The 17,885-nt window shown below is 34.5% G+C and overlaps 1 protein-coding gene across 1 annotated transcript in view; it reads right to left on the bottom strand.

Moving 5' to 3' along the window:
* Positions 1-8,595, bottom strand: part of LOC128992262 (bromodomain-containing protein 8-like) — a 52,546-nt gene extending 43,951 nt beyond the window's left edge. The window contains exons 1-7 of the mRNA XM_054415748.1: positions 8,472-8,595; positions 6,717-6,814; positions 5,336-5,532; positions 3,284-3,416; positions 2,557-2,656; positions 1,999-2,125; positions 1,613-1,696 (exon numbers count right to left, since the gene is read on the bottom strand). Coding sequence (XP_054271723.1) covers positions 1,613-1,696; positions 1,999-2,125; positions 2,557-2,656; positions 3,284-3,416; positions 5,336-5,532; positions 6,717-6,808 — 733 coding nt within the window. The 5' untranslated portion in view covers positions 6,809-6,814; positions 8,472-8,595. The remainder of the gene's footprint in view (positions 1-1,612; positions 1,697-1,998; positions 2,126-2,556; positions 2,657-3,283; positions 3,417-5,335; positions 5,533-6,716; positions 6,815-8,471) is intronic.
* Positions 8,596-17,885: the final 9,290 nt, after the last annotated feature.

Here is a 17,885-nt window from a genome sequence, read left to right as displayed (position 1 = left end):
ATACGGTACCTACAAGGTAATTTTGCACTATGTTCATCACACTGTGTATGATGCCAAATAGACCACAACCCTGAACCGTAAGTAGATTATTATGAAACCAGAATTGCCTAGCCCGATTCATACGCACTGAACCTATTTATAAAAATAGGCTATGTTACTATATATATGTAAAAAAAAAAAAACAATTACATATAAAAAATGTAGTCCTATTTCACTTTCTTGTCCAAACATTAATCTTTGGTTGGTTTGTTCGTTGTTTCACTAACAAATTTTAGAATTAGAAATTTAATAAAGAGATCACAAAATGTAAAATTAAATCCACCAAGAGATCATAGATGGATCTCTTGGCTATGCCCACACAACTTTTTTGAGGAAGTGTATGTACGTATTGTATTCTTTACTATTAAGTTTGCCTACCTCACAAACAATAACAAGTTTGTAAAAAAAACTAATTTTATAAAAAAAAACACACACACACACAGATAAAAAATATCTTTTTCTAACATATTATTTTACAAAAACATTAAAATAAGTTCTTCATGATACATGCTTTTTCAAGTTTTATGAGAATTCTATCACTTTTCAATAAAGTCAGTTGACCCACATACTGAAACAGATTGTAGATCAACATACATTTATCCTCAATTAGATGATCAATTAGTCTTACATATTGTATCTATAATAGACCAACCTTGCTCTTGTAGAAAAAGTCTTCAGCAAACGATTTCTTTAACAGTCGAAAGTCAAAAATCGTCTTGGGTGGAAAGATTGTACCTTTTATCTATTTGTTAAACTTTGCATTGCATATTACATTTTGTGAACAATGATTCTTTGGTTATGTTTCTGAACTACAAATAAAGGTCATGTAACACTGACATCCGCCCCTACCACCGAGAGACGTTAGCGAGCAGACGTTTTACGACGAGCCAATCCACACTGAAATTATCGCACCGGTGTAGGAGTTTTAAGGTAGGAGGGGTCAAGCTTTTCTCGGTGATCACAGCACTGTCCCTTAAAATCTTGGCCACTGGTAGTAAGTAGTGAACGAGGATAAAAAGATGTCGTCCGATGTACATTTTGGTGCAACCACAATTTTCAACGAAATAGTGTTCCGTGGGTGGACAACGATTCTAGTAGTGAGCGATTTTTCTCGTCCACCGCGGTAGCGAGCTCGGTGTGGCATGACCTTAAGGTAGCTGAAGTTACAAAGCTCAACCTAGAGTTTAAGAATAGACAGCACTATCAATCTAAGTATCATCTAGAACTATATGATACAATGATCCAACGCAAGAGACGAATTGTAACAAATTGATACCAGCTGATTTTACAAAATCAGCTGGTGTTTTGTGGATCCAATTTCAGTTGTAATTTACAGTTGTAGCTTTAGAATCACTCTTTCACTAGTATGTCTGTACCAGAAAATGGCCTTGACTTACTGTGTCTCAATTAAAATTTTCATTTTTTCATTGTAATAGGTACCTATTACATGATTACATTCTTTAACGAGATAAACTGTTGACAAAACCAAGTGTGTTCTTTAAAACTCAGAAATAGTATCTTGTTAAGGCAGATTTGTATTCAGATGGCATTTTAAGGCTTAGAATACAAGTACCTTTTTTAACAGGTGAGCTGAAGAGCACTGTTGGTTCAATCTGTTTCGCTGGGGACTCCAGAAGTCTTGAGAGCGTAGGTGAATCTGCAACAGAATTTTAAATAAAAAAATGCTAAATGCAGTAGGCTACTCAATCTCCCATTTTTTCTTTTAGAAGATAAAATTATAACTGTAGGCCTTGATGTGTTAAATAACATTTGGAAAATCACTTTACTTCACTATTGCCCTTCAAGATTGAATTGAATATTTTTTATTATGTTTCTTGCAGCAGTAAACTAAGTATTAATCACTTGGTGTGCACATTGTCTACTACCTGAATATTTCTTTACCTAAGAAGTTATTTGTCATTTTAATAAGATTATTCTAAAATAAATTTTACTCTTTACCTGATGTAGTAGAGTATGACGGAGGCGGGGGAGGAGGGTTGAGGAGGTGTTGTATAGAGCCACCCCTATAACTACTGGGACTCTGCAGGAGGCTCGTCAGTAGTGGTGAAGTCGCTACTTTAGTCTCCTGCAACAGATTATATGCTATCAACAAAATGTGCCCAGATTAGGATAACCAAATGTCCCAGGGAACCAGGATCGTTCTATTTTTTTCCTCATCACACATGGTCTCTAGGGACGCTAAAAGTCCCAGGAGTGTAGGCTATTAAAAATTTATGGAAGTATATACAAGTATTATAGGGGGAAAGGACTATAATAATTTATTTGCTACCTGGGCACATTCAGACCGGGGTGTAGGGGGCCTAGGGAGGAACCAATATAGCTGTCCTCGGTGTTTTTTGGGAAATGATTTGGCCACCTTAGACAAGATGTAAAAGTAGCATGTATCTGTTCCAAACCATATGGCTACCATGCAAAATGTGTCTGGGACTTGTTTCATCGTAGTGTATAGTGTATATAGAAATTAACTAATGTTTAGTACTTTGAAAACTATGTCACCTGAGGTTCTGAATAAGGAGTAACTCGTCCTCCCTCCAGACGACTTCTTTCTTCATGTTGACGTAGGATTGATCCTCTTGTAGCTTCCTTTTCCTTCTCTCTGTACAAATTGTCAAAAATAATAACTTTAAACAAATTTCGAAATTTGATAACATATTAAAGTATTATATGCACATCTACAAAATGGCATAATGTAAAGTAGGCCTGTCAACAATAATTAACATTTTATTTTAATTAGGCCTAAGTTACCATCTTCACTCCTGGAAAGTTTTGCACTTGCAAAACCAAACAAAAACCAAACAAAACCAAACAATTTCTACTTCTATTCTCTATTTCAACAACTTATTTCAGTATACGGTATTTTAAGGTCAGTTGATAATAAGATTTATACAATAACTTATCAGAGTAAAGATCGAGCTTTGATTCTGCTATACTTTGGCCTGCAAATACAAATGCTTCAAGCAGACAAATTAAATCGCTTGACTCTTTGAGTTTTCTTGAAAAGCTTGAGTTGAGCCAAGAAATGAAACACTCACTCGGAAAACCACTTGAGTACTCGCACACCCCAAATGTTTATCCTAACTAAATTAGCTCCAATCAAATATTCAAAGAACAACCTTTTGACCAAAAATGTGTACCGGTACATCAGCTTTATGAATTTAATCTTGGTCAACATGTAAAAGCTAGCCTATTTTTGAAAAAGTAACTTATCTAACAAAAAACCTACTCTTCAATTTCCAGCTCAAACTCATCAAGTCTGTCATCAGCTTTTCCACTTTCAATGTCTTCTATTTCTTTCAAGAGACGCAAATAGGCCTTTCTGTCTTCTTCGATCAGTCTGTTCACTTCTTCTTGCCGTTCTGTGAAAAGACATTATTTTTTTTTTCAATTAATAGGAACTAAATTTAAATACAGGGTGTATATAACGTCCTGCACAGGCTTAATATTTTCTTAACGACAACAGATAAATCAATAAGATTCGGTACATCAACACCACACCTAAAAATGGACTTTTTTAAGGAGCAATCAATTTTCTGTTATATCATGGGGATGAAGTCAAAAATGACAGTGGTTCAAAGATTCATTGAATTTGCTATGCTTATACACGAGACCTCCTCAGGGGGGCAGCCACTAGGAATCTGAAGAAAATCTTAAACGTAACGTAAGCATATTTCGATATGCACATCAATTTAAAGGTATTTGTTATTAGTAGCCTAGATTACAATGCCACGAATTTGCGCTCAAAAGAACATCTGAGTAAAAAATGGCAGCCATTCAAAGATTCAAAATGACAGAAACAAGAACTCTTTAAATGGCTGTTATTTTGGACTCGGTTGTCCGTTTGAGTTCAAATTTAATTTGTGGCATTGTATTTTGCTAATTTTTGTATTTTTCATTCCATGTACAAATCAACCTATGCTCATAAGATTTCATTCTGACTCCTTGCTGGAAGTCCCCATGATATGACAGAAAACTTATAGTTCCTTAAAAAAAAATGATTGAAATTGAAAATTGATAGGCCTAGCTCCTTTAAGAAAGTCCATTTTTAGGTGTGGTGCTGATGTATTTTTGGGTGTCGTGTTGTTGATGTACTAAATCTTATTGATTTATCTTTTGTCGTTTAGAAAATATTAAGCCCGTGTGGGACTTAACACCCTGTATACTCTCCTTTACATTAAGATACCAACTATTTCAAACTAAAAGATGGAAAGTAGAATACCTATGTCTATGTATCGTAAAACATCTAGGCCTTACCGTATGACAGGTACAGGCCCTGGATATACAGTGTGACTCAATGCTAACCTGTTAGATTTGATCCAGCCAATCATTAATAAGTTTAAGTTGCTGATAGAGAATACTATCATGTACCAATAAATATCAAATATAACTGGAGACATTCTTCAATCGTACCTAATAAGTAATCAGGTATAGGCCTAGTTTAAGTAAAAATAAAGCCAGACCTAACGATTTATGATTTTTTTTTGTCTTCCAGCTTAATATGGGGAAAAATACAATTTAGCTTTTACAAATAATTTTGTAAGTCAGAACATTTTAAGAACTAGGCCTAGTGTGGAAGTGGAGGTCTCGTTGCTACTAGCACAGATAAAATTTGCAGGCACGTTTAACCATCTTAGTAAACAATGTTGTTTTTTGGTTTATTAATTTTTTATTATTGCATCATTCAATTTACCGGTATCAATCTGTCGTCATTCCATTATTGTTGATATTTATAGACATGCACTGTGGCTACGATACTCCCTGGTGTGGATTAACGTTCGCACTAGTAAGTTCTACGACTATCCTGATAATTTGACCAATTCTTGTTATTACCAAGGCAAAAATGTGGTTTGGTTTCCACTATAAACTGTAGGTCCTTAGTTGCCATTAGCTGTATAGGCTATTAATTAACAGCTATGTCTAAGGAATATGTCGGCCTTAGTCACTAACAAGACTACAAGATCGTGTCACTTATCCTACACTCATCTCCATTCATACTTTACCTACTTTTTATGGTCGCCATTTCATTGAAAAGTATTAAGTAACTTGTAAGTATCAATTATTAATTTGTTGCCTCAATAACATTATTCATATTACCTTACTTGTGTTTGTAATTTATATGTAGGTACCAGTATGCATTCTGTTACCAAATAATACATTTTGCTACCCTAATATTAAAATGTTGCATTGCCTTGAATAAATAAACAAATAAAGAAGCCCAACTTGCAACAAAACATATTCCAGTTCAAACCTATAAAGTCAACATGCACGACAATCGCACCTTGTAGAAGTTTCCTGACGATGCTCTCGCTTGGTGTGTCGATTGTCTCCACCCCCTTCTCACTTCTCTTCTTGCGCTTGGTCGTGCCCACATTGTTGAGGAGAGCCTCGTACTGGAGCGCACACTGCTTCTGTGAGTACCACTCGGAGGGACGATCTGGCTCACCAAACACCCGCAACACTCTGCTCACCGACATCCTACGGTACCACACCCAGACATTACAACTACTTTGACAAACTTTCAAATGTACTGTAATCATAATTAGCAGGGAACTATATTACATCTACACACTAGGTTAGTGCAAACCTATATTCCTCGTGGCTCCAACTGTTTGAATACCGTAGGCCTACTTTTAAAATGTTGAAAAAAATACCAGGTTTATGAGTAAAATTTTAAAAAAACTTCTCTACTAATAACATCACAGAAATATACTTCTTAGTAGAGCTAAATCTTTGTAAAAATATGTAGATAGGTAATCTAAGTAGGCCTAAAAATAGATTAGCTCAAAGAAAATTAAATAAGTTAAAATCCGAACAAGCAAAGGCATGCACTTGCAATACCTGGTTATTAGGAGTTTTAGGCGTGATCAAAACCAGAGATTGAGATAGTCCTCTATTTATCTGTTCATTTAAAATCCTGTTTAAATCTAGTTTTCATTAAAAAAGATCCTCTTTTTTTGCATAATCCAATTTTTTATAACAGACTTTTTCTAATAAAAAGGTTAAATACCTGTAGTACTGTCAGTGAGAGTCATGACTCATCTTTTGCCGGCTACACCACGCACGCTACCGTACCAGTATTATAATTGGCCAATTTTGTTTAATGTTTAGTGTTTTCGTGTTCGTGTCTTACGTGTTATAACGACTCTCCACAGTTATGAAGAGGATTATGTGTTTTTAACTGGTACCTGCTTGAAAATGAACCTTTAGGTTCGAAACCTGGGTCGCTGACCTAAATTCCAGGATCACTGACAGTACTACAGGTATTTAACCTTTTTATTAGTAAATTACGTGATCCAGAGGCTAAACATGCTAAGACTTTTTCTTATTGGTGGCACCAGGATGCAAACTCATGATGTCGCTATCTCTGATATTTGTAGTCTATCACTCTAAATGTACCACCAAGAAATTACCATAAATACTTAGAATTGACAGTCTTATTTTAATTAATCAGACCTAGGCCAAAGGATGTGTGGCTGCTAGATTTTTGTAACTATCAACTAAACTTAGGTTATGGTTACCCAACTTACTTTTGGATCAATCCACTAGAGGCCTAGTATTATTTAAATGCAATGTGCTGCTAACATTTGAGTGCATTACATAAGTCAGTGGACTTACAATAAGTTAAAAGGAAAAAGCAAGAGGGAATTATTGATACATACCAATTCTGGTCTCCACTCCGTAATACAGCAGAAGCTAAACAGAGCTTTTCTTTTGTAGACCATGGCTCTAGAATTACAGTGCCTCTTTTCATCTTAAACTGAAAAACAAAATAAATTAAATTATTGTTGGGGTAAACTTTGGTTACCATTACCAGACCGTATTTGCTAGCAGTGTATTACACTCTGTTTCACAGTCTCATCGCATTTGACCTGGTTGTGTGGGGCCACACACCAGTGACGCAGGCAATAATACTATATAGGCCTACAGAAGAAGGTGTTGAGGATAATATAACATATCATAACATCATATAACATATCATGTATTTGCTGTAAAATGGTGTAACCGTTGAGAGGAAATAAATAACATTTTCTGACTACAAAGCACACTGTCATCCCATCTTCCTGGAGTCAGGCGTGTTGACAGTTTACAGCCAGTATGTCCTCAACATCTTGACCCTACTGAAAATAAATATCTAGGCTACCATTTTGTAGTTATAGACAAAGACAACTTACATAGCCACCATACCCGCCGCGCCTGTGACATTGATTTGCCGAGATTTCGCCTCGCCTGCTCACTGAAGAGTTATCCTCGGTCTGCGATAAAGCTGTTTAATTCCTTGCGGGTTCATGTGCGTGCCCTGGACCTGAATGACTTTAAGACAGCCCTGTATGACAGGCTGGTTAACTCGTTGACTGCGGCCTTCTGCTATAGCAGTAGCGCGGCACTGGCATTGCTCACGGCCTAGGCTACTATATCAGTAGTGTGCTCGCCTGCCAAATATTGCGTCCGTCAGGGTTGCCACCTTAGGTCAGAAAAAAAAATTGGGACATTGTCCTCCTCCCTCCCGGATTAAAATAGGCTTAAATACGGACATAAGGAACCAAAATCGGGAATGTCCCGGCAGAATCCGGACGGGTGGCAACCCTGGTCTGAGCCCAGCACTTGGCCGGCGACAATGTGATTGTTGCCAGGCTGTACCTTAGAATAGCCTACGAGCTTTATTTAGGTGTAGGTTGGTAGCCTACTAAACGTTCCCGTAAAATCCAATCATGGCAATGCTTTTGTCCTGTTTTTGGGCATTTTCTCTATTCGAGCCATTATTACAAAGACTCTGGTTGTTGATCCAGACAGTGCTGCTACCTTTGGGTGTTTCAGTGAACTACGTCCACTTTCAGGGTAACACAGAACAATAACCACTGCTCTTTTGTGATTCGTCTAACTGGGATATTTTTATGCCAATAGCGACTGCTGATTCAGTAGCGCGCCAGGGCTCCGCCAGGGACTCGTCTCAGTTTAGGAGGGCCTGTGCAAAGGTTTTTAGCAATCAACATGTTAATAGGGATCTTTGCAGCCTCGAGAAACAGGCAAAGGCCTACCATTTAGCCTATAGTTACCATTCTGTTTTCCACACATAGCTTAACTAAGTTAATGTTTAATCATGTCCATGTCCAATAGGGCCTATAGGCTAGGCAACACACATAGGCTATAAGACAACAACATAATATAGGCCATACACCTACCGAGCTTTAAGCTACATCAAGTTGGTTTAATACTCTTGAGATGGAGAAAAAACATGGAAAATAGGCATATTTAATTCAACCAAATAGTCCCCATTCCCCACGATTAAAGAGTTGAGCTTCAGACCTTTTATAACCAAGAAATAATCTAATGGTTAGCCTAAGCGTACAACAGACCGGCGACAATAAAATACCTGGGCCTACAGTAGTTCTTTGAAAAAAAATTAATTTACTCACCAATTGCTTATAGTTAAAAACTAGACGTTATGATGAATAATATAACCAAAAACTAAAGTATTTATTTACTTCACAGACGATTAATAACATAAATGTTTATTTATTTAGAAAAAGCAAGAGGAGGGGTAACAAAGCAGCTGCAGTTCTTTTTCTTTATTTACTAATCATACTTCTTCTTCCCTGGTTCATGCCAGTTGATGCTTGGCCTAGGTCGACGCATTTTTTACCATGAAGCTGTTTGATTTTGTTGTTTTCACGTTCGAGAAGGTCCTATAGCTTCGAATATATTATAGCTCCGAAAGGAGATATAATCAATCAATGTTTGAACTTCATAAATTAATAGTTGTTCCTAACAATTTCAATTCCTATAGCACCATGGTGGAAGTAAAATACATAGGTGTGCTATTCCCGTCAGGTGTGCTTACGTAACTAAGATTGCAAACACCATTTTACCATTTTACAAAAATTATAAAAAAAACAATAACAACCAAATCAAAACAAATATATACTTATATGGCAATACATAGCCGATTTTCTGTTTGCAATACAATCTGGGTGACGTCAGCAAATGACGGGAATAATAACACATATGTATTTTCCTTCCACCATGCTATAGCCCCAAATACTAAATTGAAATGTTGCATTTGGACTGAATATAAAGTATAACATCAGCTACCGAAGAGACTTGGTGAAGTATTTATTATTATAAAATCTGCACAGCTGTATTTTGAATCTCATCATAACATCTATTTAGATCCGAAAGAAGCAAAATGCTCCGGGTCCATTAGAATGAGTGATATGAGCTCATTGTTACGTCAGAATTGTTACAGTTAATGATGTGGGGCTATATATATCAAAGGCAGGTCCTCAGATCTGGCATCCCAGATTGGAAAGCTTGTCAAACAATTTTTGACTAATTGTACTTAATTGTAAACTGTAGTAATATTGTTTAAAAATTGTTTCAAACTTGTATCAAAACAATATTAATTTGTGACTGGTTTTGAAATTTTTTTAAACTTGTATGAAAATTGTTTAAAACTGGTATCAAAATTGTTTAAAACTTGTATCAAAACAGTTTGAATACAGTTTTGTGACTGGTTTTAAAATTGTTTTAAACTTGTATCAAACCTTTCTTAAACTTGTATCAAAATTGTTTTTGTACAACATTTAACCAACCGTAATAATACAATTTTAAACTTATGTTTACAACTTGTATGAAAACTTGTTATTTTAAAGTCCTCTCCCCCATTGAGAAAAACAAAACAGGTAAGTTACAGCGGCCAGTCATGGTTATATAATATGAACATATAATGATATCAATTTTATTAGGGTTTACTGTAGTAAAAAAATATACAGTTATATTTTACTTTTGAAAACGCTTAATTAAAATGGAAAAATCAAACACATTGCTTTGTTTTAAGATACAGTAATATATGCAGGATACAGTATCTCGTGTTTGTCTTAAATGATAAATTATTTATATTTTCAAATTAATATGTTCTTTGTATTTTACTTTCAAATGGTGTATTCAGTGAGGTGCAGCAAATGGGATTTACTCCCAGGGACAACCCAGCTATCGTCTATAGGGGTTTCTTTACTCAGGGCTGACTGAAGTAAGTGCCTACCTCGGTCCTATACCGTCGAAATTGATTTATGTGTTCTTATTTCTCGCATATTGTGTTCCCGTATGGGGCAATGCCAACCTCCAAACTACAATAAGAGAATATTCAAACAAACAAAAAAACTTATATATATCATGTGATTAATTAATTTTATCACAAAATAGGATATAGACAGTCTTATATCTGATTTGATCGGATCTAATAATGCAGTAATGCCATTTTTCCATAAAAAAACTGCCTTTCTTGTATTTTTCTCTTGCATTCTCTTTCTGATAAATTTAAGAGTAAAATGGTTTGTAAATATTGAGGCATGGCTGAGAAAAAAATTAAGGATTGGTGCTATGTAGCCTTGGAGTAGGGCCTAGTCTCTCATCATTACTTGAAACGGTTTTCAGTTTTAGCGTTGACTGTGAATGTTTTAGTTTAGCCTCAGTGATTTGTGCCCTGTACTTTTGGTATTTTTTGCAACAAAACGATTTTGATTTTTGTATTTTTTACGAATCAAGTTCACTGAAATGTGAATGGTATTAAGCCATAATCCAAATATACGTTAATTCCTGTGATTTTTTCGTTTTCTTTTTGCATAAAACCATAGTTTAACTGGTACTGTGTTTGCGACCACCGTTTTGACAAAAATGTAGCCTAGTTTAGTACAGTACTCTTTACGTGTGAGAATTTTCTTGGACCAACACTTGATGTCGTTAGAGACTTATACAAAAGAACGTTTCAAATCCTAATTCCGTTTTAATACTTGATACTTACTTACTTACTTACTTGATACTTGGTGATCTCCCACTGGTAGCGCAGCTGCGCCGTGGTCGTCAGTTTTTTTGGACTATTTTTCTTTTAGGTATTCTTCAACAGAGTAATATGGCCTCTTCAATAAATATTCTTTAAATTTCCTCTTGAATTTATTCATCTTGATCTTCAATGTTTTTTATATTTAGAGGGATCAAGTTGTAGATTAAGCTTGATAAAAACTTTGGTCCGTCCTTTACTAAACTTGAGTTGACTTGATTTAGATGAATGTTGTGTTTTTGCCTTGTTGAGTATAAGTGGATTGTATTATTTTGTGGAAACGTGTTCGGGTTCTTCTTAACTATTAGGGCAGATTCCAAAATAAATATTGCTGGCACCGTAAGGACTTTTGCTTCAACAAAAAGGGTTTTACAATGGGCAAGGTATGGAGCATTATAAATTATTCTTATATTCTTTTTTGAAGAAGTAGTATTCTGCTTGCGAGAGGACTGTTTCCCCAGAATAAGATTCCGTAGTTGACAATACTTTGAAAGCAACCAAAGTAGATTTTCATTAAAACATCATTATCAACAATTGACTTGAGCCTTCGAACCATATGGCACACAGCTAATATTTTCAGGTTAAGTTAAACTAATCAATGTTTACGCCTAATGGCCGTATCGGGTTTTCACCTATATTTCCACTTTATTTATGGGGATGTATTTTCAGTATTTTAGTGACAGAATAGTAATTGAAATCGAAACATCAATAATCATTCCACATTACTTGCCTTTACTTGCCATTACTAAGCCTTACAAATGAAAACTTAGCTTTAGAACGCCTGATGAATATTCACGTTGTGTGACTGTCAAAGAGTCATAAAGCTTATATCCTGTCTTCTGATACACTGTGGTGGATTTAACTCAATACCCGTCATTGTGAAAACTCATCAAGCACATATCAATTTCGCTGAGTAAAAATCATTCATATTCCTGTATATTTTCGTTTTTCCAAGATTCTTCATATTCCACTACCCATTACCGTTAGTTTAGTTACCCTTTTGATGGTTTAAAAATGATTTTAATTAAATGACAAAGCTTAAGTTAAGATTAGGGATGCTTTGTAATAAAGTTTCCCGTTAAACACTGCATTTCTCTATGGGGAATGAATTGATGATGGCACGATGATAAAGAGAGCATATTAATATGAATGCAGAACGAAGTTATCTTGGGGTGCTTTTTGCTAAAGCTACGTAGGGGTGTAAAAGGGGTCGTATGAAATGGAGGGGGGATTTGCGCTCCTGGCCTTGGGGGATGGCTACAACTGATAAGGATATTTTGATATATAAACTTTTTTTTTATTTGGACTCTTTTTGGGACTTAACACACGTAAATGCATAGAATAAATTGAAAAGTTAAACTAATTTTATTGCTTGGTTTAAACAAAGATTTTTTTCATTTTATATCACAGTTGTCTAGCTTATTTGTAACTACAAATCCTATATTGCATCAATCTACACTTGGATTTAAACATAATTAATCTTCTGTTTGAGCGTTCATGTCAATTTTATGACCTCACTTTTAAATTTACTCAGTGCTGCGGATCATACACACACCGTCGTTCCTTAAAAACACGTAAATTATTTGTTTCACACCATTAGGCCCCACAGTCGACATTTGTGTATTCTTTTCCACATGCTACGGCAAACAATTTCTGCAGCCAAGATAACGGGTAGTAGCTGGTGATGAAGCCACTTTTGAGAGCTTTTAGGCTAATTTAACGACAACAGTATATAGTGTGGACGGGGGCGTGATGGCCTATCAGGTTTGATAACTCCTGAGGGAGGTTTAGTCTGCGATGCGACGGTTACTGTCGCATAATATACATTGTTTGTTTTATCCATCCATCTAACTGCACGTAATTGATTAACATTTATCTTGGTAAGAACATTAACTAGCAACCTTCGCTCCTACCTATTTACGATGATTTTTCCGTTTGAAATTTTCTCGGTATTAATTTTATATTTTTAAATGTTTGTGTTGAATTGGCGTTTGATCTTATTTCCTACTAGTATGTTTGCAGTATTTGTGTTTTAATACGCCGTTCTTATTCTACTACATTTTAAGAAGGGGTTAGTAATGTAATGTAAGGTTGTTATAAAAAAACACATAGATTCATTACGATAAATTTTCTTTTTTAGAAAAACAATTTTTTTATGAAAGCACTTTATGCCGTGGTCAGTCGGTGATCGCGCCCAAGTGAAGTGAAGGGTAGTACATTCTTTTTTTTAAAGTGAAATGAGTGACATAATACTAATTTTATAGCTTTTATATTTTTGACTTTATAAAATACTAGCAACCGTCCTTCGTACGATTTCACAGGTTTTTTGTAACTGTATTTTGGTACCAGCCAAACCAAACCTAAAACAACCCTATCCTAAACAGCATTTATATATTTCAGCCTGTAAATATAGTGGTAGTTGTATAACGAACAAAGCCCAATATACCTAACGACATAGTACTTTGCCAGGTATAAAATAAGCATAAAATATGGAAAGTCCTTAAGATGTTTTGATGATCTAAATATTGATTCAGATTTTAGTAATAGCTAATAGACCCACACTAAAAGGTGAAACCTTAGTTTTCAAGATCCTAACGGAGTTTGACGTTACTTTATTCTTGTAGACCACATTCGTTCCAGGGTCTGCACCAAAGGGATTTTAAACTCATCCCTCGTGAGATAGATATACACCCTTGAGTATCTGTATTCTAACTTTGCGGCACTTCCCTACCCCACACCCTTATCAGCTTATCACCCGCCCTGAACATTCCCCTCCTCTACCCTCCCACCATTAACAGCTTTGACCCTGTGTTGACCTGATGACTGAAACTTTGAACTTGAACTTAAAACTGTATTTTAGGAATCGTTCTCCCTAGACAATACACGCATTGTCATCATTTTTAGGAAACTTTGGAAGTAATTATATTAAATTGGTATTACAAAATTATAGAGATTTCGGTACTTTGGTATTATACTGACCACACCAATAAATTGACTTCCAAATAAGATTTTAATTGGTTTAAATAACAAAATCTTCCTTCATTCTCTCTTAAGCTAACCTAACCTAATCTAACCTGACCTAAAACATAGTCCACCCTTGGGTTAGGTTAGATTAGGTTATAGTTATTAGGTGTGGTCGGTATGATACCAAAGTACCATAATTTCTGACTGTATTATATAAATATTCATATTTAACATTATACCTCGTGCTTAATATTATGTCTAGGGCAATGTTAGGTTGACCAATGAGTCAAACAAAACTATTGAAAATCTCGATAAGAAGTAAACCTTGATAACAACCTTGGTCTCATTTCATAGTCCCCGTGACAGTCTTTTTATTGATGTTTGACTGATGATGGAAAGCACATGCTTTCCAGTAATCTAGTATTTTTCAAATTTATTGAAACAGTCACTACTGGTACTAAAAGAGTTCATACATTTTTACTTTGTTAGAAAGTTTCAGATAATTTAAATCGGGGGTGTATGTGTATGTTCAATATGTTTATATTTATTTGGGAGAATATTTTGTTAGTTAATATTCATACAACAAAAAATATCATTCTAAATTTTTCCCCATAAAGACAACATTATTGGAGGTTATTTCTTCTCTTAATTTTTTTGCATTATTTAATGACCCATCATTACAAACTGAATTCCTGCGGATCACAATTTTTGATGATGTCATCCAATACTAATAGGACACTGTGAGTTGTAAATTATGACAGACTTTTTTGCTTCGTGATTGATAATTTCAATTTTATTTTACCTCTCAGTAAAATTAAGTGTTGAAAAATGCATTAACAATAAGTAAGTTAGTTGCAATGAGATAGTGTGAATGAGGTAAAACTTGAATAAAAATAGTTTTATATGTCGATAAATACAAAACTCCTCTCAGCAAAAACATAAAGAGGGGTTAGGATATTATCATAGATAAAACATACTCCCTTATAAGGTATAAATGAGACAATTCTTTTGACTACAATGGTTTTGGAGAGGTGTGCTTTAACACATTCCCTACCGACCGTCACACGTTCCCTACCGACCGTCACACTCCTGTGTCACTGAGGGATGAGTGGTATAGTGGTACTAATGTGAAACAGTTTTAATGCAATTAATCCAAAACTTTAAACAGTTAGATTTTAAATACGACGCCACCAAGTGTTACTTTGGTGGATTTTTAAACTAAAAATCATATTCGTTTCTCAATAAAATAAAAAAGGCTCTATCATACCAATCAATATTAATGGCTCTTGTATATATATAAAGGGAAGTACATGTTTAGTGGAGTAAGACAGAATTGACTAACCAAAGACTGAGTAACAAGTGTAAAAGTCGTGGGTTTCTGGTGTACAGCTAGTTCCAGAAAACAACTAACGAGAAAAGTTTTAGAATGAATACTTTAATGTTTGATAACGTTCAGCAAGTTTCGCAGTCACAAAGATTAAACCAAACACAATAACAATGCATTATAACGACTTGAGTTATACATGTTTACTCTTCTCCATGGTGAAATGGCTATTATACACGTAAACCATTCGAAATATTAAGAAGTAGAGTCGATTCAGAATAGTTCCTACATGAAATATCTTGTATCGGATATATTTATCCTACGATACCTCTCGGTAATAACCGAACGGTGCCATTCATATATTGGCTACATGGTTTGTAGGTCAATCAATATTATTTTGACTCTAATTGGGCTATTTATTGCACCACATCTTTCTTATAAATTACTTGCTCTTTTATAAATTAGAGTGCATAGCACGGTAAAAATTGTAGTGGGACTTTACTTATATACTTGAAAAAAAAACCATATAACACTTTTTTAAGAGGGCGATGTTAATTTTATTATTTACAGTTAGATGTGATTAGAATCGTGATATTTTGAGATAAAAATTTACCTAACATTATTTTAGATGTTCTATGGAATTTAATGTTACCTGGGTTTTAAGAACAGTTTCGGATGTAAAATTGAACATGAATGCTAATTTCGTCTGAAATTATCATTTTAAACAACATATCTACATTCAATTTAATTTCGTGTTAACAAGATAAAAATTTGTCTTGAGCACAAATTAAATCGCTCAAATATATTTTTTATAGGTAAAAACCTTTAAGAAATTGTCAGAAATAAATTAAAGAATTAGTTTCACTTTCAGTTACCAGCTATCATAAGATTTAATCCCATACTCAAATTCGCAAACCACATTTTTATCGCAAAATACAAACTGTTTAAATCGTGTATTTTTGTAGGGCTACAGACGGTTCTTTGATATTGAAGTAGATCTCCAGAGAGGGCGGATCGGAAAGGTCAAAGTTTGTTAGACAAAGGCAATAATTACCTTCGAGTACAAACTCAAGAGCATTTAAAACCTATTGGTTCTTCTTCTCCCTATTCTGTTCAAAGGAATTGTTTAAACACTATGCATATTGTAACCGAAATTCATGTGTTCAAAATCAATTATATCAAGCTAACCTGACTGTCAGGAAGACAATTTACTACCTAGAGTTAACTTGAGGTCACCTCTTACTATCTAAAACATTAAGGTTTAAGATTTATAATTACCAATATTATTGTGAAAATAAAACTAATATTAAAACCACCCGTTATTATTCCCAACACAAGTATTACCCTACCTATCTTTAATCAAATGATGATGTGTTCACTTCTCTGTTTTAAAGCGATGAAACGTGTCACTCATTATAAACAACATTAATTTCGTGCCAATTCGATCATCATTTGAAGTACCTACATAAAATACCGTAGTGGTCCAAAATCATTTAATCCACCATTTCATGAAAATAACAAATAAATTCACCTGCACCGTTTTAAAATTCAATTGCAGTAACACTTCCATACTACCACTCTTCATAATCAATAGGTCACATAAATTATTCAATACAATCACAATAGTCAGTCAAATACAGCACATCTGACAGTCATTGTTTACAACATTACTATTCAGTCAAGTATAAATACGTTTTGAGTCAACCTAATACTGTATATGACCATAGATAAAACATACTCCCTTAGATATTACCAATTTCGTTTCCAGATAAAGATACATTGTTATGTTTATTTCAAACCTCAAACATGGAAGTAATGTTCTTCCCACACCCAACAGCTGATAAAGGTGGAAGCATTTGTTTGGCTTAACAAAAGCTTCAATGATTTACACTAGCCCTTCTTGCCTCTTATCTTGTTAACACTTCTGTTGATGTACTTTGCTCTTGGTTCTTCTTCAGTTTGATCAAGAGTCTGTTAATCTTTTTTAGTTAAGTGCAATGCAAACTTTAACAAACCAAGTTATTATTTATCGAATATTTTTAGGATCCTACGAGCAGCGAAATGTTTTGCAATATTTTTACCTTTATAATAGGATCACACATTTACCTTCAGCTCATTTAATCGAAAGAATAGAACAACAAACTCGTGATATTTATTATGTGCAACAAAGCAGAAACTTTTTTTATAATTACTGAATGAAGATGAATAATGAATAGTTCTTTTACAAATAGTGACGACATGCCTGTGGATGTCCATGTATGCATGAGGATTTACCAATGCATATTGATGAATTCGCAACTTCCCTAATAGTTTTAATGGAACAATGCAGGTTACTAAATCTTACCCAAGTGTACTCACTTGAAGCTACTAATACTAATAAAATAAAATATATGAAGTGTTGAAAATTAACTGTAATCTGCTCTCCTGTTGCAAATCAAATTATGTGCGGTTTGCGTTTTGTACCGGGTTTGTTTCAATAAATCGAAAGCATGTCTTTTGGCCTTAACCATAATAAACACTTATGCTTTCAGGTCTTTGCAATGTTTGTTGTGTTAAACAACTAATTTGGTCTTAAAGTACAGCAAAATATTTCTAACAATTCGGTTTTGTGTTTTTTTAGTTTCCATCTCTAATCACCTATAAATATTTCCTAGCTTTAATATAGTTATTTGGTTAAAGGGTTATAAACATTGATTATAACGTGAC

The sequence above is a fragment of the Macrosteles quadrilineatus genome, unplaced genomic scaffold (assembly GCF_028750875.1).
Source record: "Macrosteles quadrilineatus isolate MER2022 unplaced genomic scaffold, UCM_ALF_1.0 Scaffold_4__1_contigs__length_99947679, whole genome shotgun sequence".
Taxonomy (NCBI): Eukaryota; Metazoa; Arthropoda; class Insecta; order Hemiptera; family Cicadellidae; genus Macrosteles; species Macrosteles quadrilineatus.
The sequence above is the reverse complement of the archived record's forward strand: the minus strand, read 5'-3'. Positions and strand labels throughout refer to the sequence as shown.